The 26048-nt window shown below is 46.9% G+C and overlaps 1 protein-coding gene across 8 annotated transcripts in view; it reads right to left on the bottom strand.

The window, feature by feature from the left end:
* Positions 1–8425: 8425 nt before the first annotated feature.
* The window catches only part of TMCC1 (transmembrane and coiled-coil domain family 1), a 77386-nt gene continuing 59763 nt past the window's right edge, over positions 8426–26048 (bottom strand). For 6 of the 8 annotated variants that reach the window (XM_072347207.1, XM_072347213.1, XM_072347214.1 and 3 more), the window contains 3 exons: positions 21985–22919; positions 15234–15369; positions 8426–12695 (listed from right to left, as the gene is read on the bottom strand). In XM_072347207.1, the coding sequence (XP_072203308.1) occupies positions 12381–12695; positions 15234–15369; positions 21985–22919 (1386 nt within the window). In that variant the 3' untranslated portion in view covers positions 8426–12380. Of the gene's footprint in view, positions 12696–15233; positions 15370–21980; positions 22920–23732; positions 23794–26048 lie in introns of those variants that run through there. The other 2 variants (XM_072347211.1, XM_072347208.1) reach the window with 2 other exon arrangements.

The following is a 26048-nucleotide window of genomic DNA, read 5'->3' as shown; positions in this document are numbered from 1 at the left end:
CCTTATCTCTTCTTTATTTTTTCCTCTGCTGTCCATTCATTGGCTGATGAACTCTCACCAGCTGTTACATTCATCTGCACACTTAAATCAACCTTGTAAAAGTCTCCTTGTCCTCAGTGAGTAATTCTTCTGGTGGGTGAGTAATTTGTCTCTGATGTCTGGTTTGTGTTTCGCTGCTGGGGATAACGTGCAGTGGGAGTCTGCCTGTTTTGCATAATTGTATGCTTTAGCTGAGTGCCAAGGGAACTCGGACAGGGGCGGGCAGTTCTATTTTCATTGTTATTAATGACAACCGAATAAACAAATATAAAACCAAGCAAAATCAAACTGAGTTTTCAAGATCATCCTGGTAAAGGATGCAAGAGATGATACGATGTGATGTCTGGGCTGGGAAATTTCCACAGCATTTTTTCAGGTATTCCCTATCATGTATTCTATTAAGCATCACTAATGGTCCAATATTTGTGTGGCTATCAGGAGTCTGGGTTCGTCGTTGGGTGGTGGTGTTCTCATCCTCCTCCTTCATCTTCTTCCTTCTTCAGTTTCCCTCATCTAATGGCTCCTTAAGCCACAGCAGCCCAGTTTTTTGTTACAGAACACAAGAAATAACACCCTTCATTTCCACACTTCAGAGAAGAGACAGAAGAGACCATCTGGCAAAATGTCAGGCTGTGTGACCAATAACATCCCCAATCATTTCAGACTATGACTTGTGGACATGATAGGCTCAGATGTGAAAATAGAATAGGTGCACTTTATGTTGGCCACTTCACTCCATTCTATTACATTAGAACCAGTCATTTTCTGGTGGAGGGGGAGAAACATTTCCATCAGGAACCAGGGCAGGGGGATCACATCTGATGTCCCCACTCCTACCTCCTCCAACCCTCCAGCACTTTCCCTCTGGAGATATTGGTGTGAAACCAGCTCGTGTGACACACTGAAGTGATTCATAACCCAGCTGTGGGCTTTGTTGACAAGCCCCATCGCAAAGCCTTCATGCAGATTTCATGCATTCAGCGTGCTCCAGGAAGCAGCCTGATAAGCATTATAGGCGGTGCCCTCAGAAGAGCTCGGACACAACTTGGCTTCATTCATTTGGAGCACGTGAGGGCCAAATGGCTGTCACTTGACAGCAGCTAATAATGTATTTTTAAAAAGGGTATTTTCTACATTAAATTAGATTCCCAAGACATCACCATGTATCTTCTGTCTTCAGCCTTATCTTTTCATCTGGATGTGGTTTTTTTTATTTTTTCCTCTCCTATCGGTCTTTAAACACACAAATGGGGATTATATGGATAAGCCCACAGCATTGTTCATTCTTGCAATGGATTATCAGTCACAGTTAATTAATGCTGGGGCTCTATAAATAACACAGCTCAGCAGAAATTCTCTTTTCACCACCATCACATCACAAGAGCATCAATGACCATTTTGCAAGTGATTTCTCCAGCATGGAGTCCCTCAGCACTCCAGGGGGTGCAGGTACCCATGCACTGCACCTTGCCTTCCTCACCGTACACACAGCTACTGCCCTCCTTCAGGAGCGCTGTAGCCACAATCTACATTCATTGTTTACAAACACAGAGCACTCTGCTTACAAGTCTACAGCTTAAAGTCCCCCATGCAGCAGTCACCCAGTGCCCACCCACAGGCAGGGATGTGTCCTGCTGAGCCCACCCCCGCAGGTCCAACCCGCCCCCCCCCAGCGCCAAAGCCCCACATCTGATGCCACTTCCTGGACTGACAGCTGGGCTCTGAGTGTTTAACCTTGGATATGTACATGCAGCCCCAACCAACAGCAGCACATGGGGCAGCTCACAGCAGGTGCAGGTCTGAGCACCATGCAGCCCTATGCTCTGTTGTCAGAGACGGTGGGAGAAAAGCAAACGACCACACCTGTCATTGACATATGATCAGCTAGTCTCATTTATTGCTTGGCTGCGTGTACCTTTATAATGCGGATAATTAGCTCATACATAGTGCAAAAGCGGAGCTCATCATTGGTTCCCAATTACATACCATCCCCAAGTATCCTTGCAACTTGTAGTTATCGTCCTGATAGTTACTCCCTTGTTAAGTTCACAAAACCATGGCTAGTTTCTCACCATCTCAGGGCATATTGCTGTTCTTGCTGTCCTTGCAGGTGGTACGGCTGCTTGTTTAGCTGCACTGTGTTTATGTGACCCTTCTCAGCTAGCCAGTTGCCAATAAGACTCTCCACACTCTGCGGACAGCCCCTCTCCCCTGTGTTTAAGCCCTGGGCTAAAACGAGCTCTGAAGTGGAGTGGGGATTCAGGGCCATCAAAGTGTGAGCCCAGCACTGGGCAGAGCAGCCCCCAGTGACCCCAAGCAAGTTGGTCTAGGTTGGGCTGTGCCTGTTGCTGGGAGCACTGCAGGAGCTGGCATTCTGCAGCAGGCCTGTAGCAGGGAAGTGCTGGGTATGGAGCTCAGGGAGGAATGGAGCTACTGTAGCAATGCACCCCATCCCCACATGACTTGCAGCCCTGGGGCAGCACATGGTGGAGGTGCCAAGCACTGCCAAGAGTCTGAGTTCTTCCTGGCATTGTGCTGCACTCCCACTGAGGCCACATGAGAGGCTATGTCATGGAGTTATCTAGATTGATCTATGTCTATGACGAGGGGGAGCAGTAAGCCCATGGGTCCCCCAGTCCCCAAAAATGGGAAAGAAAAAGGGAAAGGGGTAGGGAGATGGGAGCTGGGCTCAAGGAAGCAAACAGAGCAGCATCAATGAACTAAGGAGGAAAACTTATTTTACTAACTATGATATCGGAATGCAGGATAACACAATATAATACAATCTAATTAAAATTGAGCCTAATAAATCAAGTAAAATAAGAGAGTTTTCTGAAGATCAAGAAGCCTACTTTGCAATGGAAGGTGCACAGCTTGGAAGCACAACCACACTTGTTGCCAGGCAGCAAGAGAGCCAGCATCACTTCTGTGATGTATTTTCCTCTCTGACTGTGAGGTCCTCTGGGACGTGTAGTTGTTCTCTGTGCTCCAGATGACGTGGAATACCAATAGCAAAAAGTACAAAACCATGACAGGCTACAAACTGGGGCATGTCTCACTGGGGCAGTGGTGCTGTGTGGCACCAAACCCACAGAGGGCAGACCCTGAGCAAAGACAGACCTTCAGCAGTGCCTCTGCTCTGGCCTAGCACAGGGGGGGGAAATGGCAGCAAAGATGCAGAGGAAAATGAGTGATTTCAGAGTAATGACCTTGGCTGATTTTAACTCCAGTGTAGATGAAGAGAATGGAGCTGGGATCCACTCCCATCAGATGGAAGCAAATTGGACAATTTCCCAGACAGATTGGCCTCAGCTGGGAAAGAAAGAAAGAGCATGAGGAAGGAAGATGGCTCCAGCAGGAGAACAGCAGCTCTGAGGTATGGCTGTTCTCAAGAAAGCCAGATTAGATTGAATCAATGGCAGTAGTCATGGCTGGCAGTACCAGAGGAGCCAAAAGATGGACCTTGCGAAAGATGATAGTAAATCAGGGTGAAAAATCAACCAGGTTTCATGGGATCCTTTCTGAGCGTGACAAGATCCTTTCCATGTCCCAGCCTGAAGGACAGGAGTGCACTGAGCAGTGTGTGTCTAGGAGCCACTCCCACACTGCGGCTCCTGGGAGCAGTGCGGACCCTCCTGCTGTGCCACAGAGGAACCAACACAGGCAGCCTGAGCCTGCCCTGCACCCTGGGCAATGCTGCTGCCCTCACACAGGGGCAGCCCAGCTCCTGGCCTGTGGCCCAAACGGTTTAGGGCCCACTTCCCACTGCAACAGTCTGTCCCCTCAGATTTGCTACTCCAGCTCTGTGCTGGGCTGAGGGAGGGCTGCTCTTCCAGACCGCTGGGCAGGAGGCCATGAGGATTCATTATTGCATCCTATTCCCCAGGGGTCGGTGCTGGAGCCTGTCCTCAATGTCTTTATTGATGACCTGGATGAGGGCATCGTGTGCATCCTCAGTAACTTCGCAGATGACACCAAGTTGGTTGGGAGTGTGGATCTGCCTGGGGGTAGCGAGGCCCTACAGAGGGATCTAGACAGGCTGGAGAGCTGGGCTGAAGCCAATGGGATGAGGTTCAACAAGACCAAATGCCGGGTCCTGCACTTTGGCTACAACAACCCCAGGTGATGCTACAGGCTTGGGGTGGAGTGGCTGGAGGACTGCGTAGAGGAAATGGACCTGGGGGTACTGATTGGTGCTCGGCTGAACATAAGCCGACAGTGTGCCCAGGTGGCCAAGAAGGCCAACGGCATCCTGGCTTCCATCAGAAACAGCACTGCCAGCAGGAACAGGGCAGTGATTGTTCCCCTGTACTCAGCACTGGTGAGGCCGCACCTCGAGCACTGTGTCCAGTTTTGGGCCCCTCACTGCAAGGAAGACATTGAGGCCCTGGAGCATGTTCAGAGAAAAGCAACAAAGCTGCAAGGGGTCTGGAGCACAGGGCTTATGAGGAGGGGCTGGGAATGTTCAGCCTGGTGGAGGCTCAGGGGAGGTTCAGGCTGGACATTAGGAAACTACTTCTCTGAAGGAGTGGTCAGGCAGTGGAATGGGCTGCCCAGAGAGGTGGTGGAGTCACTGACCCTGGAGGTGTTCAGTTTAGACGTTGTGTTGAGGGACATGGATTAGTGAGAACTTTTGGTGATGGGTGGATGGTTGGACTGGATGATCTTGTAGGTCTTTTCCAGCCCTGGTGATTCTGCAATTCTGTGATCCTCAGACAAAGGTCTGAGTGTGTTAGGGGCCTCCTTGGCGTAAAACATGCATCCCTCCCCAGGACTTGCCCAGATCTTCATTCTTTTAAGGTGCAATGAGTGACCTATGAGGTGACAACAACCTGCATTGTCTGAAATGTTGAGTGTTTTTTGAAACCTAAGATGCCATGGCTTGGAAGCACACCCACACCCTCACCAGGAGCGAGAGAGACAGTGTCACTTCCATGATATGTTTCCCTCTCTGACCATGAGGTCCTCTGGGATGTGTAGTTCTTCTCTGTGCTCCACAAGATGTTATGATGTGGAATACCAATAGCACAAATTACAAAACCATGACACCAAGTCAGGGCAGGCAGGCTGAATGCCAGCAATAAAGGGAAACAAATACAAGAACTGATCCATGTGGGCTTGCTCCTATGAAGTGGCAGTAGGCAGGGATAGGGTTTACAGGGGCACACGCAGAGCCTGAGCTTCAGTAGTTTGTGTGATGCAGTGCTACGTGATGCGTTCCTGCTGGAGAACCAGAGTGTGCCCGTGGCTGCTTCCTCCAGCACCAGCCAGAATGGAGTGTGGTGGGAAAAGAAGTGAGTCAGAACTGTTGGAGGTGAAGTGTGAACAACACTGTCATGTCATCTATAGAAGCTGCAGCTGGCTTTGGCCTGCAGGGATGGCCAAAAGTAGCGGAAATGGAACTTTCCTCTTCAGGAAAGTTTGGCAAAAAAGAGCAGCTCTGCCCATGAGCCCAAGAGGTGAGGTACTACCTGGAGAGCCTCCTGGAGCACAACCAGGGCGGCTCTGATGCTGCCACTGGAACTGGGGCTCTCTGGTCTTCGCACTACACTGAGTTCGGAGGGATGCATCTTGTTATGAGGTTTTTCCCCACTCCCTGTCAAAGACACAGGCTGCCAATTTTGCAGCCTCAGCTGAACCCCGTCCTCGTCCTAGAGGCAGTGCCATCTCCCCCACTGCAGTGCTGGCTTTGTCTACCACCAGGCCCCATTAATTAGTGACACTGCAAGCACCTGGCAGAAGGCACTGGCAGTAAGCAGCACCTGGAGTGAGGGATGTGGCAGGGAGATGAGGGGCATTTCTGCTGACAGGAGAGAGCATTCTGGGGCTTCTCAGCCTTACAGCGTCCTTGCAGCTCCACATCTTCACTGCCGTCTCGAGCACCGGTACTGCAGGGAGGGTCCTTCCTCCTCAGCCACAGCAAGACACGAGGCTCTATCAATGCGGCCGTTGTTCTGTGCGTTCTCCACCCTGTATCCAGAGAACCTCCCAGTCTCATGATTTTCCTCCTTTTTTTATTCGGAGCCTGTCCTGCACAGCAGCAAAGGCGCTTCCATGTGCGCTCTCCCTGTCAGCACACGGCCAGCCCTGGGGCGGGGATCCGCTCAGCGGGGCCGGGCTGGTTCGGCTGTGCCGGGTGAGGCAGCGAACAGCGCGCTGCCGCTTCTCAGGGGAGCCGAGGCGCGCTGCGAGAGGCCGAGAGGAACGCTCGGAATCGGGGAACGACTGTCACTGCGGTCACAGCCGCGGCCGCGCCTTACAGCGCTGTGAGAGCCGCGTGCGCCCACCGCCACGCGCAGCAGCTCCCGCCGGGCCGCGGCGGGTCCCGCGCTGCGCTCCCGTGCACGCGGCCGAACGTCCGAGCGGCAGCGACCGCAGCGGCGGCGTCAGGCCGGGCAGCCGGCAGCGCGGCGCCGCCCCGGGCTGCGCGGGACAAGGCGCGGTGCCGACGCGCGGCCGTCAGGTGGCGCCGGAGACCGGGGCGGTGAGTGCGGACGTGCAGCGGCCCGGAGGGCGGCTCGCGCCCCGCAACCTGCGCTCCGCAGCCCGCGCTTCCTCGGCACAGCCCGGCAGCGGCCGCCCCTGCGGGAGGGGCTCCAGGGCGGCTTTGCGCTCGGGAACCGTCTCAGATCAGATTCGAACGCTTACGATCTCTTAGAACAACGGAAGTGAGAACGGTTCGCATCCCCGCTCGAGTCTCGGGCGCTCGGGGCCCGGCTGCCCCTGCGGAAGCGCCGCTGTGCCCTCCCGTGCCCCGCAGCAGGAGGGTCCTCCTGCCGGCCCCCACCGCTCCCGTTCCGCGCGTGGCAGCCGCGTGGCGGTGTGATGGCGCGGGGTGACCGCCGGGCGGCGCTGCCCGCCCGAGCCGCGCGCTCGTCCCGTGAAACCGTCCCACGTGCGCGGGGCGGTCGGTCCGCAGGCGCGCCGCACGCAGCGGGTTCTCACCTTTGGCCCCTGTGCCGGCAGAGCCCCGCGTGGCGCTTTCACCCGAACTTCATCCTCGGTGGGAGCCGTCCGGCCCAGACCTCGCGTTCCCGTGGGGTCCGGCTGTGGAAACTGCCCTGTGCCGCCGGCTGTCCCGGCCTCAACCCGCCGCGGCCACCGCTGGGCCTGCTTCCGTTTGACCCGAAGGAGTGCATTCTCCAGTGAGAAAGGTCGGACACTTCTCGGCTCATAGCCGTGCTGTGTTCCTGCTTGTCCCCCAGGACCTGACTGGAGCTGTTAAACTACTTCCCACAGACTAACAAGGAGTGAGTGATGGTTCCCGGCCCTCTAAAGGACAGGATAGAACTGTTGACTGGGGGGTAGAAAATCATGCTTTTATCCTTAGTCTTTATGCCCTCCTGTTCATCTTGAGGCACGTGCAGCAGCCATAGGTACCATAACCAGCCTGTCAGGTGACCCCCAAAAGAATGCAGAAACATTGAACCTCCCAGGCAACACCTCCATCCTACCTTGAGTCAGAAAGTTCTAGCAAAAGTGGCTCCAAGTACTTGCTCCATCCATGAGCTGCTGGAATTTGCCTCTGGGGGAAATAACTGCCACTTCTGCTTTTTCATCCTTTGCTGGTTTTACAACTTGTGTGCACGTGTGAAAACAGAACTGACTCTTTCCCCTTAGTATTGTTGCCGTTCCCTGGGTTTTGTGCTCCTGAGCAGCTCAACAAACTCAACAAGATGGAGCATTTTCTCCCTCAGTGAGAGATGTGCCCACTCCCACCTTGTACAAATACTGAAGAATTGAAAAACTGTATGAAAATTGGTAGAAAACCTTTTTACGCTCACTGTGGCAGCCCAGCCCACATCGTACAGACTCTCACCTCCCCTTGGAGGCAGAGGGAATGGGCTCTGGTCAGTGCACACAGTCCTACCAGCTGTTTTTTATCTCTTCAAAGCTGAGATGCAGCCAGGACCTGCTCCATCGCATGGAGCACAGCTGTGGCCAAGGATGTACCCCCCTCCCCACCCTTTGCATATGCAGGTTAGCACTGAGCTCATCCTGTCGACCTATACAGAAAAGAACCAAACGTGAGACCCAGACCCAGCCCCACTGGCACAGTCTGCTCCACAGCCAGGACCCACATGGCTTTCTGAAATAGGCAGCACATCTTGGGTGAGTCGCCTCTTAGCACGGACGGAGCACACAGTGCTGTGCAGGACAGCCGCTCGTTCTCACCACGGCAGGTGGGATCTGGTTCGCTGTAGGATGGAAGCTCGATAAAAAGATTTATGGAGTAATTGATCAAACTTCAAGCTCTTAGAGGAGGGGTGGGTGTGGTCAAACCTGAGCTATTAGGGCTCACCACACTTTCTACCCTCTCTGTATCCCCCTATTTTTCTTGACTCCCCTCCCACAGCCCCGTGGAAACATTCCAATTAATCCAGTGTTAATAGCTGAGGTCTTTATTTATTTTTATATACAGTAAAAGTGTCACAGATAAATCTGCAACAATCAGACAAGACAAATGTAAATCTCTCTCAACAATTAGCAGCTTAAGATCTACAAACTACAGTGTTACGTTCACAAGTGTCATTTCTGAACTCTTCAATCCGTGCAAGTGAGTTTTTCAGTTTATTTTTTACACTTTTAAAACACACTTACAGCTAAGTCAATTGCCTACCACTATACCACCTGGCACACACAACACAGACACACAGGGTTTTAACTCTTTAGCCACATTCAGAATTCACTTTAAAACTGTCAGAACTACCCAATCTTGGACCCCTTTGTAGCTTGGTGTATTTTGCTATAATGCTGCCTTTTTGTTTAATTTAAAAAAATGCATAATTGTCAAAGCTGAAAGACAGGGCTTTTCTGTCCCAGTGCAACATGTACAGAATTCAATAATTAATCTGATCAGACCCTAAAAGCTCACAGGACTGGAATAATCCAAGGAAATCATTGCTGTGAGCATGCTCGGTATCATCAATGTAAACTAATGAAGCTGAGAGGGAAGGGAAATTCATCAAAGTTTTTGTTTCTTTTTTTACACTGAGAAAACAAATAGGGAAAAAAAGATGAATTTCGCTTGAACCCCAGAATTTCTCTGAAGAGTTGGTGCTCTCCCAACTAGCACAGTCCATTACATTCTTCCCTTTTCATATCCCAAGCTGATATGCGCTAAACAAATCCGAATAATTCCAGAATTGTTCCAACTCCAAATATGAAATGTTGAGGGAAACATTCTGCAACTCAGAGACGGTCACTAAAATAGCATACGTCCAAAAGGAAGGTCCACAAAAGGTACTCACACGTGCACAGCCACACCAGGGACTCTTCTACACATCATCCGGAAATGTTTCATCAAGAAAGCAAACACAACCACTTACAGGGAAAAGGAGCATTAAAGCTAGAATCACATTTCCAACAATATAATCATTGTTAACCTATCAGAAATCATCACAGACCTTCAAATTGAAGAGGGAGGAAAACCCCAAAACATTCTGCTAATGCAAAAGGCAAAACACATGGCAGCCCTGTTGGGATAAGAAAAGTGGATGCAGCATCGTATGTGGCATTACTGCAGATGACTCTCTGGAATGGAAGAAAGTGTCGAGAGAGAAAGAGACAGACAGACAGACAGACACTGTCTAGAGCCATATAGACATGGCCTTTGCCAAACAGTTTTGAGGTGATAAGTTACTATCAATCCTACACCTGGCAAAGTAGCAAGTGGCATTTACTGACAGTGACACACTTGAGATGCTAAATGAAGTTAGGGTATAAAGAAGAGAGGCAATCACTGCCTTCACATACTACAGATGAGTGGCATTGAGCCTCCAAATTCATTGGCTTCCAATTCCTTCCTGATTTGACCACAGGAAAACCTACCACGAGTTCTTTTAGAGTGACCAAAACTGAGAACGGAGGTGCAGAGGCCAGGAGCCACAAATAAAGGCAACAACACTTTTCAGCTATGTACCAAATTATTTCTTACTGTTATCCATGCTGTTGTTTCTGACAAAACCTAAAAGGGAGAAGATGATTATCTGCGTAATCTGTACCAGCCAGATAAGGATGGTAAACAGAATGCAGTTTCACTTGAGCTACAAGAACTGTCCAGAGAGGGAGCAATTATGCAACCTTTGTTCTGTCTGGAACTCCTGTGAGAAGAACGATTCTTTTTTGGCTTGAGGAAGTTGCAATTGGCAATTTGCATTTTAAGTACGACAGGAACAGATTAGTGCATACGGTGACAAAGGCAGGCGTGCCGGGATTCCTGCAGGGTACCTGAGATTTTTGTGAGTATGGAAAAAATACAAAGAATCTCTGAAGAATGGGTGAGCTGTGGAGAGCTTGTATCAGCCAGCCACCAGTTAACCTAGTTCAGGGGAATTTCTAAAGTCCAGAATTTGCATCATGGCATATATTTTATGTGTGTGTGTGTGTGTGTGTATACACATATGTATACATATATACATACACAAATATAGTATATATAATGCATATGTTTCGTGTATGAATATGCATGATCTCAACTGGTCTAGGTCACCTGAGCAACATTTAGTTTCAACAGAGAATTTAAATCCAGAAGGAAGAAGAATAGCAACATCTGAATAAACACCACAAATGGTGCTGAAAGACTCCCGGAGTCTGTTAACATTTCATGGAGATGGAAGCTGTATCTTGACACTGTTACAATGAAAGGGGCACCAAACTTAGAAAAAAACAAAGGTGAATCCACATTCCTTGGATATGCAGCCTTGCCTGCCAGTACCAACATCCATCAGCAACAGCAGCCTGCACCGATTATGGCTGAAGCCGACATTTCCTTTAGAGATTTGAAAAGGTACTACAAGTGCTTGCCCTCACAGGCAAAGAGGAGGATGCTGACTATGGCACACTACACAGATACAGTCTACAAAACCTCTACACAGATGATCTGATCTGTGGACAGGAGGAAAACTTTGGTTTCAATCTTAAGTTTATTTAAAAACTGAATCAGGGATATTTCTGAGGCAATCATTCCTGTAAGCAGACTTGATTCAGCATTTCTTTTCTTAAAAGAACCCGTTGCCTAAGAAGGTATGCAAAGAAATTCCCTATTATTAACCCGAGGCCAGGAATGAGAGATGATGCTGAAGAGAGAAATACAATATATCTTTTTTCATATATTCTTTTTCACATTTGGAAAAAGAAAAAAACAAACAAACACCTGCCTGACAAGAATGTGCGGAAAGGATGGATGTTCTTCCTGATGCTGCATCTGTGTGCGCAGGAGGTCAGAAATGGCGTATGAACAGCACTGTGTTCCAGACAGGCTGGCACTAGAAACTACCGTCTGCCCTCCACAAAACTGCTTCAGGACAAGACAGCTCACAATTATTCACGCATTTCTTCATTTAAAAACATCACTTCTTTATTTATAAGGAAAAAAAAAAAAAAAAAGTAACAACCCACCCAACCCCTTCAAAAAAAAAAAACAAAAAAAAAACAAAACAAACAAAAAAACAAAACAAAAAAAACCCCACAAACAAAACAACAAACCAACAACTGAATAATAATAATAATAATAAATCCTATTAGAAACAATAAGGAAGCACTGAGAGTTTGAGTATAATACTCTTCAAGTATGCTGTTTGGATTTTTTTTTTTTTTAATCTGTGAATATACATACATTAAAAAAAACAACGTAAAAGTGCGACCAAGGGCTTTGCTTAAAGGTAAGTGTTTCAAGGACTACTTCAAAATACTGCAGCACAACTGTGCAGTTACTGTATATGGCATGAGGCTTCCACTTCATAGGCTTAGCAAAGTTAACCAGCCTTACAGAAAGTCACTGTTCAGTCAGGTTAGCACAAATGGTGAAACCAGACGCTGAGTCGGGAAAGATCCACACGATGTTTTCTTGTTAAGAAACCACTCCGAACCCATACATTTGGACATGGAATGTGTGCAGACTTCACAGTAAAAGTTTAGTTACAGGTTTGCTGTGTTACCATCCCTCAAGGCTGTGTGCACTACCTTTAGTTTTGCTCATCTTAAGTTAATCACATTTTCTTCTTCCTGACAGGTTTAGTACCACAGTTTAAATTGCCCATTGGTATGCTCCAAATTTCTGTATTTTATTTATTTTGTACACTTTAAAGAATCTTAAGATTTGCATCCAAAGAGAACCGTGCTACATAAAAATTATCCAGGATTCTCGCCAAAAAGAGTTCTTGAATAAAATCTAAAAAATACTATTGCAATGCATCTTGCAGAGAAAAAACGTTATTCTAAATGTAAACAAATTCACTCAGACACTTCAAAACTTCAGCAGTGTAGTTGCCGACTAATCTTTGCCACGCTTGCTCACCAAGTGTGCTGGGAGGGGGCAATGCAGCCGATTCCTCGTGGCATCATCTGGGGGGAGACAAGAACCGTTCCAAGTAGCCAGAGATGGCATCCCAGTGCTTCCACAAAAAGGCAATGAAAACCACTATGAATAAAGTGCTGAACGTCCTATTGCGAGTTTTCATGAGGGGCACGACGCAGTTGGCCACAGTGGAGACGAAGACAAGGAGGACGGCCATGACAGCCAGGAGGATATTGATGAACTTTCCCAGCAGGTTCCTGGCTGTGGCATTCTCCAGACCCTCCAGCTGCACTACCTGCTGCTGCTGCTGCTGTAGCTCCATCTTGGAGATGCGGGTCTGGCATGCTTCCAGGGCCTCCTGTAGACAAGAACACACTGCTTGGTTCATAGTATCACAGTATCATAGTATCGTGCAAGTTGGAAGGGACCTTAGAGATCATCGAGTCCAACTCCCGGATTTCGAGCCCTCTGTGTAGTGAAGCGGCACTTCTACCCCTGCGCCACAGGGGGGATTCGAACCCGGGCCCTCCAGTGCCGCAAGCAGCAGCTTATACCACTGTGCCACTGGTTCCAGTGCCTTGTGGGCTGATGCTGCAGCAGCCCAGGGCTCTCACTTTCACAACCAGACCACAGCAAGGACAACTTCCTCATACACCTTCTGCAGGATGTAAGTCATGATGCTGATTTCATATCCTGCTGCAGGAGAAGAGGCGGTGCCACTGCATGTAATTGAGGAGACCTCATCAACTAAGTGCAGCAGTGCATAAGACACTGTGTGACCTCACTTCCTTGACAATGTCTTGAAGGAATAAGCTGACAGCTTTGGCAAAAGCCAGGCTTCATTACAAGACTTTACACATAAGCTGTGTGCCCTTGAACATGGCAGGGGCATTACCACCCTTCCTGTTTTGTGGTCAGATCCATAGGAAGGAGGACACAGAGCTCTCAGCAAGCAGACAGTCTTCACCTACTTGAAAGGAGAGCTGCCCACCTCAGTTTGTTTCAAGAGACCCCTGAAGGGATGAAGGCTCTGTGTTCTGCCAGCACTCCTCTTCCTCTCTCATTCTGTGTGTTCCCAGAGCCTCACCATTCCATCATTTTCTTCCTCCGATTTGTGCTCATCTGACCCCCTTAAAACCTGGCGCAATACTAAGTCAACAACAATAACTAACCAAAAAAGTTCAGAGGCTGCAGGGCTGGGGCTGCCCAGTTGGCAACCAGGAGGAGTAGCTGCAGAACACTGCTAGACCTGACCAGCACACCTACCAACAACAGGCAGTGGGTGGGTTGGAGACAAGCAGGGGATTTTAAGGCAACTTACTCACAGAGATATGAAGTTATAATTCTGCCCTCAACACTCCCTCCAGACTGCTTTTCCCAGGACCTGAATGCCGACACTGGTAACAGTCAGAAGTCTGAACAGAGCAGTGACATCCCTCAGAATGGTGATCAAATCAGAACCAGGACCTGTGCCTGCAGACCAAGCTGTGTCACTGCTCCTCTGCAGAACCAGCCCATGTCCTTGACTGTTCCTTCACACAAGAAGACTGAACATTTATCTTTTCCCCAGCAATGCTGAGGAATAGCCAGTCCCTATTTGTACTAAAGTTTACACTAAAAGTGATGAACCAGGGAAAATATTCAAAGAATAGAAGCAGCTATTAAGAATATCCCACGTCAGCTGAAGTTTCCAACCTCAATTCTACCTGCTGAATTAAACTAGAAAGGAGAATAAAATGTGAATATTGCAACATTCCCTAAAGGGAGAGACTGCTTTTTACTGTCAGAGGCCACAGACATTGATTTATGTTAAACTTAACTTAAAGGTCATTGCTATCTGTTACATTTCTCTGTCTTTGTGTAACATCTGTGTAAGTCATGAAGCACAAGGGCTTCTCTTCAGTTATGCTACCTGAAGGTAATGGGTAATACTGAACAACACCCGCAAGAAGCAAGGAACCCAAAAGGACACTGACTCAACTCGCCTTGCAGCTGGGCCTAGTAGTGTGCCACAAGCCAGGCGTGCCTTGCCTGCAAAGGCATTCACCTGGCTGGGACTCCTTCAGAGGAGGAAAGGGAGAACTTTGACTTACAGTTCTCCACTCACATTATAAATATCTCATGTCAGTTATCTACGTTGGGATGCCTGCTAAAGCAAACACAACACGAATTTAAAATAGATGACAGATTTGTTTCTGAATGGGCCTTGACAAGGTCTAGCTGCTGCTCAGATCATTGCCCAGGTCTTTGCTATGTGTCTGCTTGGGTCTGTGGAAGGACCTCCCACAGCACAGACTCTTTTTCCTTTGGTTTGGTCCTTAAAACACTGCAGGAACCTTTCTTTTAAAACTCTCTCTGTATTTGGGCAAACCAACAGAAATAGCTATTTCCTGACAAAATGCAGTGGATACGCAAAGCCAACTGTATTTTTCCTGAGACATGTTTGGTCTCTAAAATTCATTACACAGAAATGATCCAGATGAATTCACTGCAAACACTACTGCAAAAAAAAAAAAAAAAAGCTTCAGGTCAGAGCCCATTAGTTTCCAATACCCAAACAAAACCCTGCAATAGAGCCAGTATAAAAAGTGGGTGCAGGCTTCTACTGTGCTATCACTCATTTCAAAACCCTTCTCTGAACAAGTGGAGGTCCTCTCAGGATGAATTTGCTCACTGGATGTGCACAGCCTTTCATTACAAAATAATTATCTGGGGAGATACCTGAGGGTCAGAGACTGAAAAAAGATCAGAAATCTTTAATATAAAGTTTAGCAATAAATCTATGGTGATTTACAACAAATACTGAATCAAAGCAGTATTTCAAAAACAGGTACCGAGGGAGCAGGTGGAAGACCAGATTTCAGTCATTCCTGAAATCTCGTCTTCTGTCACTCACCTGGATGTCCCGGGCTCGCTCATAAGACTGATAGGCAATTTTCTCCTCCATGCTGGCCAGCTCCTGTTTTAGATTCAGGATCTCATTCTGATGGAGCTCAGTCAGGTCATTTAGCTGCTCTTCGAGTCTTTCACATCTAGAAATGAGATGACATGGTATAGCAGCTTTATTGAAAAGAGGCAGGCAACTGTTAGACCAGTTACAACTGACTAATGAATACCACAGACTTGTTATTAAAAAATGACTGCACCTACAGAATTTTGTTTTATGAACAATGTGAGGCCCTCCCAGTGGGAATTCAAGAAAGCCCTTCTATCAGGTAAGATAACATTGGTCTTGCTTTAAGCCAGGGAAAAAACAAGCAGAGAGGAGAATCATAGAATTACCCAGGTTGGAAAAGACCTTGAAGATCATCAAGTCCAACCACAGCCTAACCAGTACCCTAACTTTAAAAACCCTCCACTAAATCATATCCCTGAGTACCACATCCAAACAGCTTTTAAACACATCCAGGGATGGCAATTCAACCACCTCCCTGGGGAGCCTATTCCAGTACCTAACTACCCTTTCTGTAAAGAAGTTTTCCTAATATCCAACCTAAACTTGCCCTGGCGCAATATTTCCTGAGAAATGACAACTGTCAAGAGATGGAAGAAATCAAGTGCAGAATTAGCATACTTGTTCTACAAACTTTTGTTTTAAGCCAAATAAGTTACCTTATAATACTATAAACTCTTATGCATTTTTCCTCTACCCTTAGAAAAGTAATTCCAGTAAAAATGACAATGAAATAATATGCAGTAATATGCCCTGGAGAACATAATAGCATATTTTAGCCTTTACATATGAGACTGCACAGAGGTCTAACTTATCGATGCACTTTTAATCTCCTGTGAATGATTCAGCTTAACTAGCAAAGACCACTACATTACTTACAAGAAGGACACATGAATCAGTGAACTGAAGGCTTATTTTCCAGTTTGCTATGGCGAGCAGACTGAGAGCAGTTTGGCAGAAGGGGACTGCACAAAAAAGGAGTTACGACCTCTCTGAGAAAGCTTTGTTTCTCACTGAAGGGGTTTTAAACAACAATAGCTTCATGTTATTTCACAACCTTCAGAATACATTACGGATACTTTGTATTTGTATGCAGCACTTCACTTGGAATTTCAAGCCCTTTACAAGCAACTCGTGTTTCAATACCTTTTAAAAAATCAGGCAAGTATTTGTCTTGTTCCCAAAAGGTAAACATGAAGAGAGCTTAGACCAGGGGTGAGAACAGCCAATCAACACGCCAGCCTTCTTCTCTGCACTCTCCACTGCTTCCTTATTCCTGGTCCGTTATCAGCAATGCTCTGATGGCAAGGAAGGCACGGTTACAACTATACTGTAGCCACCGTGCTATTCCCACTCTAATTTCCACTTACTGTGTTCACTGTAACAGCTGGAAAGAGTTTAAAGTGCAGCTCTTATCAGATTACTACTAATGGAGAAATCTGTATGGAATTCAACGCAGATAATTTCTTAATTTCTGTCCCCATCTAACTACACTCCGGTTTAAATGATGTACATACATACATGCATAAAACAAATAAGCACTACTTCTCCATAAATGAGAATTTAAGTTCTGAAACTAAACAGAAAAATCTCCTTCCTCCCACCACACCCCTCCCCCACAAGTTTTTTAGTGCTTCATGAGCTACATATTCAAAATCTGTTGGCATAAGCTAGTACTGAACAATGCTTTTGGACTTTTATCTTAAACTAAAAAGTCCAAAGAGAATTTTCATTCACATTCTCGGTGCAATAACCACTTAAAGTAAAATGGAGGAGTTGGACACAGCAGAACATCTTCCAACAAGTGGCTGAGCCCGCAGGGAGCCCCAGACAGCCCCCAGCTGACCCTGGAGGTACCAGCGCTGCTGAGCCACTGTAGCAGGGCACATGAGGGAACTGGTTTCCAAGGAACTACAAGCTCAAGCATGAGAGCAGCCACATGAAGACTGGCTAATGAAGAAGGAACCCAGATAATTAATGTTGCCATTTGTTTCCACCTCATTTAAAAAAAAAAAAAACAAACAAAACTTGACATCAACCAAGAAAGCACAACTAAACCCACTCAGGAGTCCCAAAGGCAGCACAAATCACCTGTTAATGTATTTTAAAGTCTTCCAGTGGGTTTTCAAATGAAAAGGAACTAAAGTATTTCTGAAAACATCATGATTATATGTTTTAACCTCCCACATAAGCACCTTCACAAAACAGCTGTTGCCAGGCAGCTTAAATTCTGTTTCTTTAAAAAGAAACAAGCATATTTTACCAAATTCAAAACTACCTGTCTACAGGAAACATAAGGAAACCCTCCAAGGCCGCACAGTCAGGAGTTCAACACGATTGGCACAAAGCACAATCCACTGCACAGAGCAGACTGCTGCCTTGCTCTTGGTTCTCAGCGACCTGACTCCAAGTTTGCACCCAAGAACCACCCGAGCTTTTTCATAGATGGAAACCATGTGTTAGGCAACTGGCAGAACTGGGTTAATAATAATAACTTATTTTTGAAATTCCTCCATTCATCTCCTTTTCATTCCTTGTCTCACCATCTACAATTTGGAAAATGTGGTTTGTTTCATTTTTCCCATCTTGTTTTACACTGCTGTTGAAGTCTGAGAAGCTAAGAGGGCTTCACTTGATTCCAAGGGCCTGAAGATACAGTTCTCCTGTTAAAAGATGGTTCAGATTTAATTCAGAGGTATTACCTGACACCTGCCAAGAACGTCCCATTACACAAACACCAGTGTCTGTGCAAGACACCCTAAGTTTGCCTGAGAAAACAGCAGTACCCCAGCCGGTCTGTTCCACACTCTGTTCCAGTACTGAAAATTCCTTGTTAGAGTCTAAGAATTAATTTATCAGCAGCTAATGTGTGAAATCTCCCCTTAAAATTAATGGTGTCTACATTGACAAGCACAGAAACTTTTCCATGTAACAGACAAGTGACAATTTTGCATTTACTTCATCATCAAAGACGCTTGTACGGAAGGCAGTGGGACACTGCTGGGGTGCTCAGGTGAAGTAAGGCACATGTAAACACTTCACAGGGAACAGCCAGGTCAGATTTCCACATACTTTCTGCGGCTTGTTGTTTGGAAATCAGGGAACTGACTTGAAAAGTACTACAAAACAGAATTACAGCCATCTCGTTTTTGAAGAGCTTTGAGGCATTTAAAGCATTTTAATAGCTGCAAAATACACAGCTAGTACACCATATGCATCAGAGAGCCATGATGATGACATTTTACTTATGCTCAGTGAGTGCTCTGGCAAGTGAAGAAACTGGCTGAACAAATGTTAAAAGATCTTTACAGTACACACAGAGAAACAGAGAGTTTAATGCCTCTCTCTTCGAACATCTCTCAAGATGCTATTTTTGTGGAGGGAGGGGCGATGTCCTACAGAATAGCACCCAACTTTTATTTCTCAATTATGTTCTTCATGCTGCTGAACACACTGCTTCCAACAGCAGAGCAATGTAGCTAAAGACGCTACCTATTAGCAGTATATTCCAAGACTTCAATCTAAGCAATACTCAAGGAGCAGAGCTGCTCTCTGTATCACTGTTCATGCTGTGCTTTCAGCTCCGAGACCTCTTCTGTTGAGAGACAATAGCTTTGTGGAAACATCTCAGTGCTTCATACCTGGGTAAAGAACCTTCTATGCTGAGCACACAGCATTTGCTGCCCTGGCTTACACTGTTCAGTCCTCCAGACCCAGAATTTTAGCACACCTGATCTATTTTAAAATAAATGAGAACAGAATGAAGCCCAACAATTAAATGATGCCAAGAAGGACAGTGTGAGCTCCTAGTGTTTTGGCTGGTGGATTTCTCTGACAGGAGCATGGGGGATCGGAACACACTCTCCAAGGATGCTGAGCTGGGAAGGAACCCAAAACCTCAGCCCAGCCACACTCCAATCGCATGAGCTTGTGATTTCACTGTGTACAGACAGGTTCCTGGAGGGACGAGAAAGATGAAAACACTCTGCAAGAACTTCATGTCAGTCTCAACAGCACAGGAAGCCCCTGCTCATATCAGTAAACAACTGCTACCTTCCAACAGCTGAGATAAGTGGCAGGCCACTCTGGGCCTGTTCCCATCAGGGAGGCAACACAATGAGCACAAAGGCGCAGGCCAGAGTCCTCCTGCCTCCATGACCTGTGGGGCCATGTTTTGCCAACACATGCCCCTGGGTGCTGCCAAGCTGGCCCAGCATCCCCTGGACCAAGGGCTGGAGTGACTGCACCAATGGGGCCTGCAGAGATGGCTGACAGAGAAGCTGTGCTGACAGAGAGAGCTGAAGTGAGGACAGGACACAGATGGAGCAAGTCAAGGAACATCTGTGAGTCAGGCCCTGGCTGATAAGCAGAAACAAAATGAGCATGCAGATAAAACAGACTAGAGCCTGCAGAAAAGCAGAACATCTAAGAACAAGGAAATGGACCAAGACTGGATGAGAAAACATCGCAACATCTGCTTTGTTTCTTCCAGTTTCCACAGACGATGCAAATATTCCACACAGCCCTACAAGCAAAGGCTTCTCTAAAATACACGTTTTAAAAACAAACTAGAACTCAGTGCTTGTTTTTGAAAGCATCCAGAAATACAGCAGTTATGAGGCATTATTAGCCTTTATAGGTAGGTTATGACTAGTTTGAATCCCCAACCTTGAACATCAGCTTCCATTTCCTTCTTTCCTTTTTTTTTTTTTTTTTTTTTTTTTTTTCTGAAGAAAAGAAAGGGTTAGCAGCCAAAGAAACAAGTGCCAGCCTTCTCACACATGGCAGAAGCATCTTTTCTGCTGTCACAAATCACACTGCCCTCCTGGCTTTTATCTTGCTGATATTTTAGAGGATGAAGGCTGTCAAACAAGAACCTAGACTCAGACAGTTTGTCTCAACGTGATTAATCCATGAGCTCCTTGTGTTACTTGCTCATTTCTGAAAGCCTGCAGAGGCAAGGGCACTTAGCGTAGTTCAATCTGTCCTTTCTGGAGGTCGCACCTTTGACCAATTTGCATCAGCTTTCCAAATGGCAAGTCTGAGCCACTATATTTTTATGTCTGTATAAATCAAATATAGATTTTCATGAAAGCTCTTCACTCCAGGCTGTCTTAGTGGGTAGGTGGTAGGCTTACCCTCATGGTATTGCTTTGTGCTGGACTCACAGAAGGACCTACATGAACCTTGCTGAATGCTGTCAGAGAATAACTAGTACATTTAGCTGCCAGCATATATTAGTCCCCAACCAAGGTCTTTTGTTGTAGTGTCAGCCACTCCTTCAGCTGCATAGTGCTTCCACTATGAATGCCTGCTGCTGTATGTGCAAAACAACAACCCACACAGCACCAAACAACAAGGCCCCTCTCTGCTGTGAAGCAGAAGATCTGACTCCCCTTCGCTTCACAATGTGACCTGATGAGAGTGAGGTACTAGGGACCAAAGCTGCTGTGCTGGGCTCTGGTTTCAGTCAAATCGCTGACTGTGGCAACGTGGGATTAGAAACTGATGTTGGTTTGGCTTTGTCTAGCCAAGCTTTGCAAAAGACACACAGAAAGCTTGCTGTCACTACAACATCCCAGCAGGCTAAGCCTTTTCAAATGTTTTTCCAATGATCTGGCACCAGCATGCCTGAAAAGCTGTAGAGTGAATATGTAGCACAGAGCAAACCAAACTGGCAGAAAAAGGCACAGAGTATTTCAGAGAACCTATCCCCGAAGCCAACAGGTATGCTGAGCCTCATAGGCTGTGTTTTGCAGGCTGGTCTAAGTGATGAAGGCCACAAACAAGCTTTTCACAAAAGTCTGCTGTCCTCTATCAGAATGAGGAGCTGGGTCCCTTACATTTTTCATTTAATGTTATTAATGTGCAGTAGAAGACCTGCTATGAATTTAGGCTGTGGTGTCCTGCGGGAGGGCAGCAGAGAGGCAGCCTCAAGCTGTCCCCTTCTCTTGCCTCTGTGGAGCTGGGGAGCAGTCTCAGTTCTAATGAGGGGGACTCTGCATACTCTCCAGCCCTAGAGACAAGTAGTGTGGCAGCAGCCTCACTGCTTCCCCAGCCCTTCCAGCAAGGCAAAGAGTGACCAAAGCATGGGGCTGGTCCACCTCCATTGCCACATTAGCTCCATGACAAGAACACTGCCATTAACTAACACTTCATTTACCTTCATTTATTTGAACTATGCCCTTGTGGAGCAGAGACAAGAATGTAAATTCTAGTTTTGGTATAAGGGAAAAGCATGCCTTTTTATAGAGACTAAGAAAGCTGTATATATTTTTCCCTTGTAGATTCACAGCTCTGAGCACTGGAAGGGTCAGAATAACATTCAGTTGAATCCTCTTGAACCCTGCCTTTCCCCAGACCATCACAGGCTTTATCATCAGCAAAGCACTGGCTGGCTAACAGTAATCAATGTACTCCTGCTTCCTGGGGACACCTTTCTAAACTTATTTGGCTTGACTTTTTATAATGAAAAAAATATGAAATGACCTTTATTCTTGCTACTCCTTTCTTGTAGAGAGAGGTAAATGAGCAGTGGAATAAGGATATTTACAAAAGACAATATTAGGAAAGCAAAATCCCAAACTGACAACAGCGCATCCCACCTGAACCAGGCTGCCGAGTACTACTCTCTAGGACTGTCATGACCTACACTCACAATACTTAATATGGAAACTAATAAAAAAGTACTTACCTGTACCGCTCCTCCTGCAAAGTCTGCATTATTAATGAGTAATCCCTCTGATAGCGAACCTTAAGGTCCTCAAATGACTCTTCCAGTCTTGCCTGCGTCTCTCGAATTTCTTGAATCTCATGTAATATTGCATCAAACCCTGAGCTCTGCATATCCAGAGTGTTTGTTTTGGAGCTGGAAGCTCCCACAGGGCCCCCCGTTGTGCTGTTGGCTCCCACTGAGCCTGACGTAGCACTGGAGCAGTCCTCTTCACTGCCATATTTTGGGCTTGACTGAAAGTTCTGGATAACACCTAGAGCCTTGCCTCCTGTTCCATCTTCCTGGCCTTCTTCTAAGGAGTCTTTCAGATTAGCAATATTGTCTGCACTCCCAAACTTGTTCCTGATGAGAGAGGCAATCTCCCGGGGTTTGGAAACCACAGCTCCTGCTGCTGAATGTGTGGCTTGGGAGAAACTGGAAAGTCCACCTTTAACACTGTCTACTACTCCCTCACTGAAGCCAGTGACTTTTGCTCCAACATCTTTCAGTCCCTGGTGCATATCCCTGAAGACATCCTTTGGCTGCCGAGGGATTCCATTTTGTTCAATTTCTCGCAGCTTTCGATGGTAATGTTCTAGCTTCTTCTGCAGCTGCAAGATCGTCTGGGCAGACTTCTGATTTTTCTTCTCAAACACCTGCTTAATGCGGGCGCTCTGCTGCTTGTCTGCATTGTTGGCTAGCTTCAGGTACTCTGCCACATTGTCATCACGGGCTGTTTGTTCGATTTTGATCTGCTCTGTCAATTTCAGTATCTTCTGCTGCAGGTGTGTGATGGCTGCTTTTGTACGCTGAGGATCTGGGGTGCCATCAACAGAGTCTGTGTTGATGCTGCCATCAGTGCTTGAGGCCACTGCACTGGAGGTCTGTGCTAGGCTGCTGACTTCCAGTCGTTCAATCTAGACAAGGAGAAACATAAACATGAGCACTAAAGTCAGCTTTACCAATGCAGAAACCTGTCCTTTTTTGTATCAATCAAACTGACAAGGATGTAATTCTGCAAAAACGCACCTTTGTTCAGCTGGCTAAAGTACAGCATCAATAAACTGATCTTCTACAAGTAAAACGTAAGCTTCATGCTTTTTGCAGACATCCGGCAAAAGATGAGAAAAAGGGCAAACTCTCAAATACTTAAGTTAGCTTGACAGCCCTGAGCAGCCAAAGAGTAGAGCACGAAGCAAGACAGAGAATCCAGGTTTGCAGACTGGTACCTACAAAGTATTGTAGCCACAGCCACAGAACAGCAGGCAATTGTGAAAGAGAAAAACCATGAAGCTGAGTATATAGTGAGTCCAAATTATTCTCAGCACTTTATGTATTTACCAGAAAGCAAGACAGTAACAAGAGTTATCAGAAAAGCAAGAGATCTACAAAGGTCATTGCTTAGAGCAAACCTGGGATCTCAGGTCAGCACACACTGTGTGAGCCAGCAACAACTGGAGCAAGCGGGCATCTACAAGCATGAAGAATGCAGGCAACAAGTTTCAAAGAAACTTATTTCTAGGATGAGATGAACTATTCACCACAAAGGAGCCGTACAAAGTAACCAGAATAAGCACTGAAGTTTTTCCCTCGGCTAGGATTTAAAAAGGCAGCCCGGCAGTTCAGCCGAGTCGTGACACCTTCCTTTCTCCAATGCGCTCCATTCGACACCGCCGAGCGCGGCCCCGCCGAGCCCCAGAGCAGCGCAGCCCGCCCCGCAGCCCCGGTACCTTGGCCGTGCGGAGCAGCAGCGCCCGCTCCCATTGCATGGCTCCCACCGGGCACCCGCATGACTCCGCCGCCGCCGCCGCGGCGCCCCACCGGGCCCCGGCCCGCCCCGCCCGGCTGCAGCGCCCGCCCCGCTGCGGAGGCGGCGGCTCGTCCGGCCCGGCGGCCGCGCAGCCCCGGGCGTGCAGGGGAAACGGCTGCGAGAATCGGCCGGCAGCGCTCGGCCGGGCGGAATCGAGCAGCAGCAGCGCCTGCCGGTCGCGCACCCCGAGTGCCGGGGAAACAAACCGCGAGCGGCCCCGCAGGCCGCACAGCGGGGCAGGAGGAGGACGCGACTCCCTCTCCTTATTTATTCTTAGGATTTGGCCAACTAAAAACAATTTCACTTTCGGTTCCGGGTCACGTTACCATCTCCTGCTCATCTACGGGACTGCTGTGCTCAGCGGTATTCTGAAAAGCAGACTCTTAACATGATGCCTCGATTGTACCACCTCTATTTAACAATGAAAACAAACAAACAAAACAAAACAAACAAAATAAACAAAACAAAACAAAACAACAAACAAACAAAAAAAACAAAAACAAAAAAAACACGTTTTGACTTTCACAAATGCAGCAAGGAGCTCTGTAGCATGCTGGATGAGCAGACTGATCCATGCCCTCCCTATGGGTCCGGCAAACAACTGTTAGTGCTACACATTTGCCTCCGTGGAGTCAGCTGCCTGATCCTGACTACTTTACTTAACAACTACCAGGCAGTTCAGAGCTCACCCCCAAATGCAGAACATTTTACCGTATCTGTTTGGTGAATATATGCTTTACAAAATAACAACTATCAGAATTAATTGCATCCCTCTTTCCAGTTCCAACATTCTATGTTCACCATTCCCTGCAGCCCAGCAACACTGCATGCAGTGCACAGCAAAGGTCCTTCCCAGCAGCTTGGCACTGGGGCTATCTGCTGCCTCACCAAGAGGAACCACTTGGACACATGAAACACTCAGCTGCCTTATTTTCTAGAGGAGTTCTGCTTGTCACTGTTCCAGCATCTTCCTATGGTGTGGAAGGAAACAAAGATCGGCATGCATCAGGCATGCATGATCTAGGTGGTGCCCACCAATTCCATGTGACAGCACTTAGCTCCCTGTCAGCAGAGCCTTATGTGCTGTAGCACACTGCTCCACTTTCTGCTTTCCCAGCTTGCCATAAGTTGCAAAACAGCACACTGTAGCCTTCTTTATTCAGTGAACCACTGCAATCTTATTATTCCTCTTAATTGCCTCAGAAAAAGTTGGCTTCTCAAAAAGAAAGCTACCAACTTATTTGCGAAGATCTATAACTACTCAAAAAGTAAACGTTAGCATCAAAAGCAGAAAAAAGAAGCAGAACTACCCATTTTATGCTTTTTTTTTTTTTTTTTTTTTTTTTTTTTTTTTAAAGTAATTTGAAGTAGCTCATTCCACACAGAAGCACTTTTGATCTTGGTGGAAGATGAGTGCCTCACCCCATGCCCAGTACCATCGACCTCAGCACTTGGGAGCTCATCTATAGCACAGACTGGCTCCAAGCATAATTCAGCACATTCCAGTGCTGAGGGACCAAATGGGACGTCAACATTACTTTGCAATAAGCAGTATCTACCAGCTTAATTTACTGCAAGTTGGGTCTAATTAACATCTGTGGATAATTACAATAAATTACACCAGCACTATAATCTATCGTCTCAAGACAGGAGTTTTGTGGGAGGAAAAAGCCTGCAGGAACATTCTCTTTACCCCTTTTAAAGTTAACCAACTTCAGCGTACCTTCTCGGGTTCTTTTCCTATACTCACAACAGAAAATAAACCAGAAGAGCTATGGTAGAATAAAACATCCTGGGTTAATTATTTCAGAGTTATCAGCTTTGTGGACATTACTCTGGATGAACAAGTGCAGCTTTTTCCAATTAAAAAGCAAAGGGCTGTATGGAGCTCTGTTCTGGGGCTTTGGGAAGGGAGGACTCAGCACAATCAGGTCCCTCAGCACACCAGGAAGTGCTGTGATGCGGTATCGACCGAGGATGACTGGCAATCTGTCCTGAAGTACGCTGGTAAACAAAATCCTGTAATGGTCAATGTTTGTATATAAGTAGGCACTACAGTCCAATCAGAAATTCTCTCTTGCAGTACAATTTGGTCGTAACCCGAGTCGGTACAAACAAGCAGGCTTATTGGCCTCTCACCAGCAGGAGCTGGAGGGCTGCTCTGGCACTGAGCTGCCCAGCAGAGCGAGTCACAGCAGGTCACTGCTTTCTCCTCCTCCTCTTCGGGTATTCCCTC

The sequence above is a fragment of the Excalfactoria chinensis genome, chromosome 12, assembly GCF_039878825.1.
Source record: "Excalfactoria chinensis isolate bCotChi1 chromosome 12, bCotChi1.hap2, whole genome shotgun sequence".
In the NCBI taxonomy this organism is placed as follows: Eukaryota; Metazoa; Chordata; class Aves; order Galliformes; family Phasianidae; genus Excalfactoria; species Excalfactoria chinensis.
Note: the sequence above shows the minus strand (reverse complement) of the source record. Positions and strands in the feature narration are given on the sequence as shown.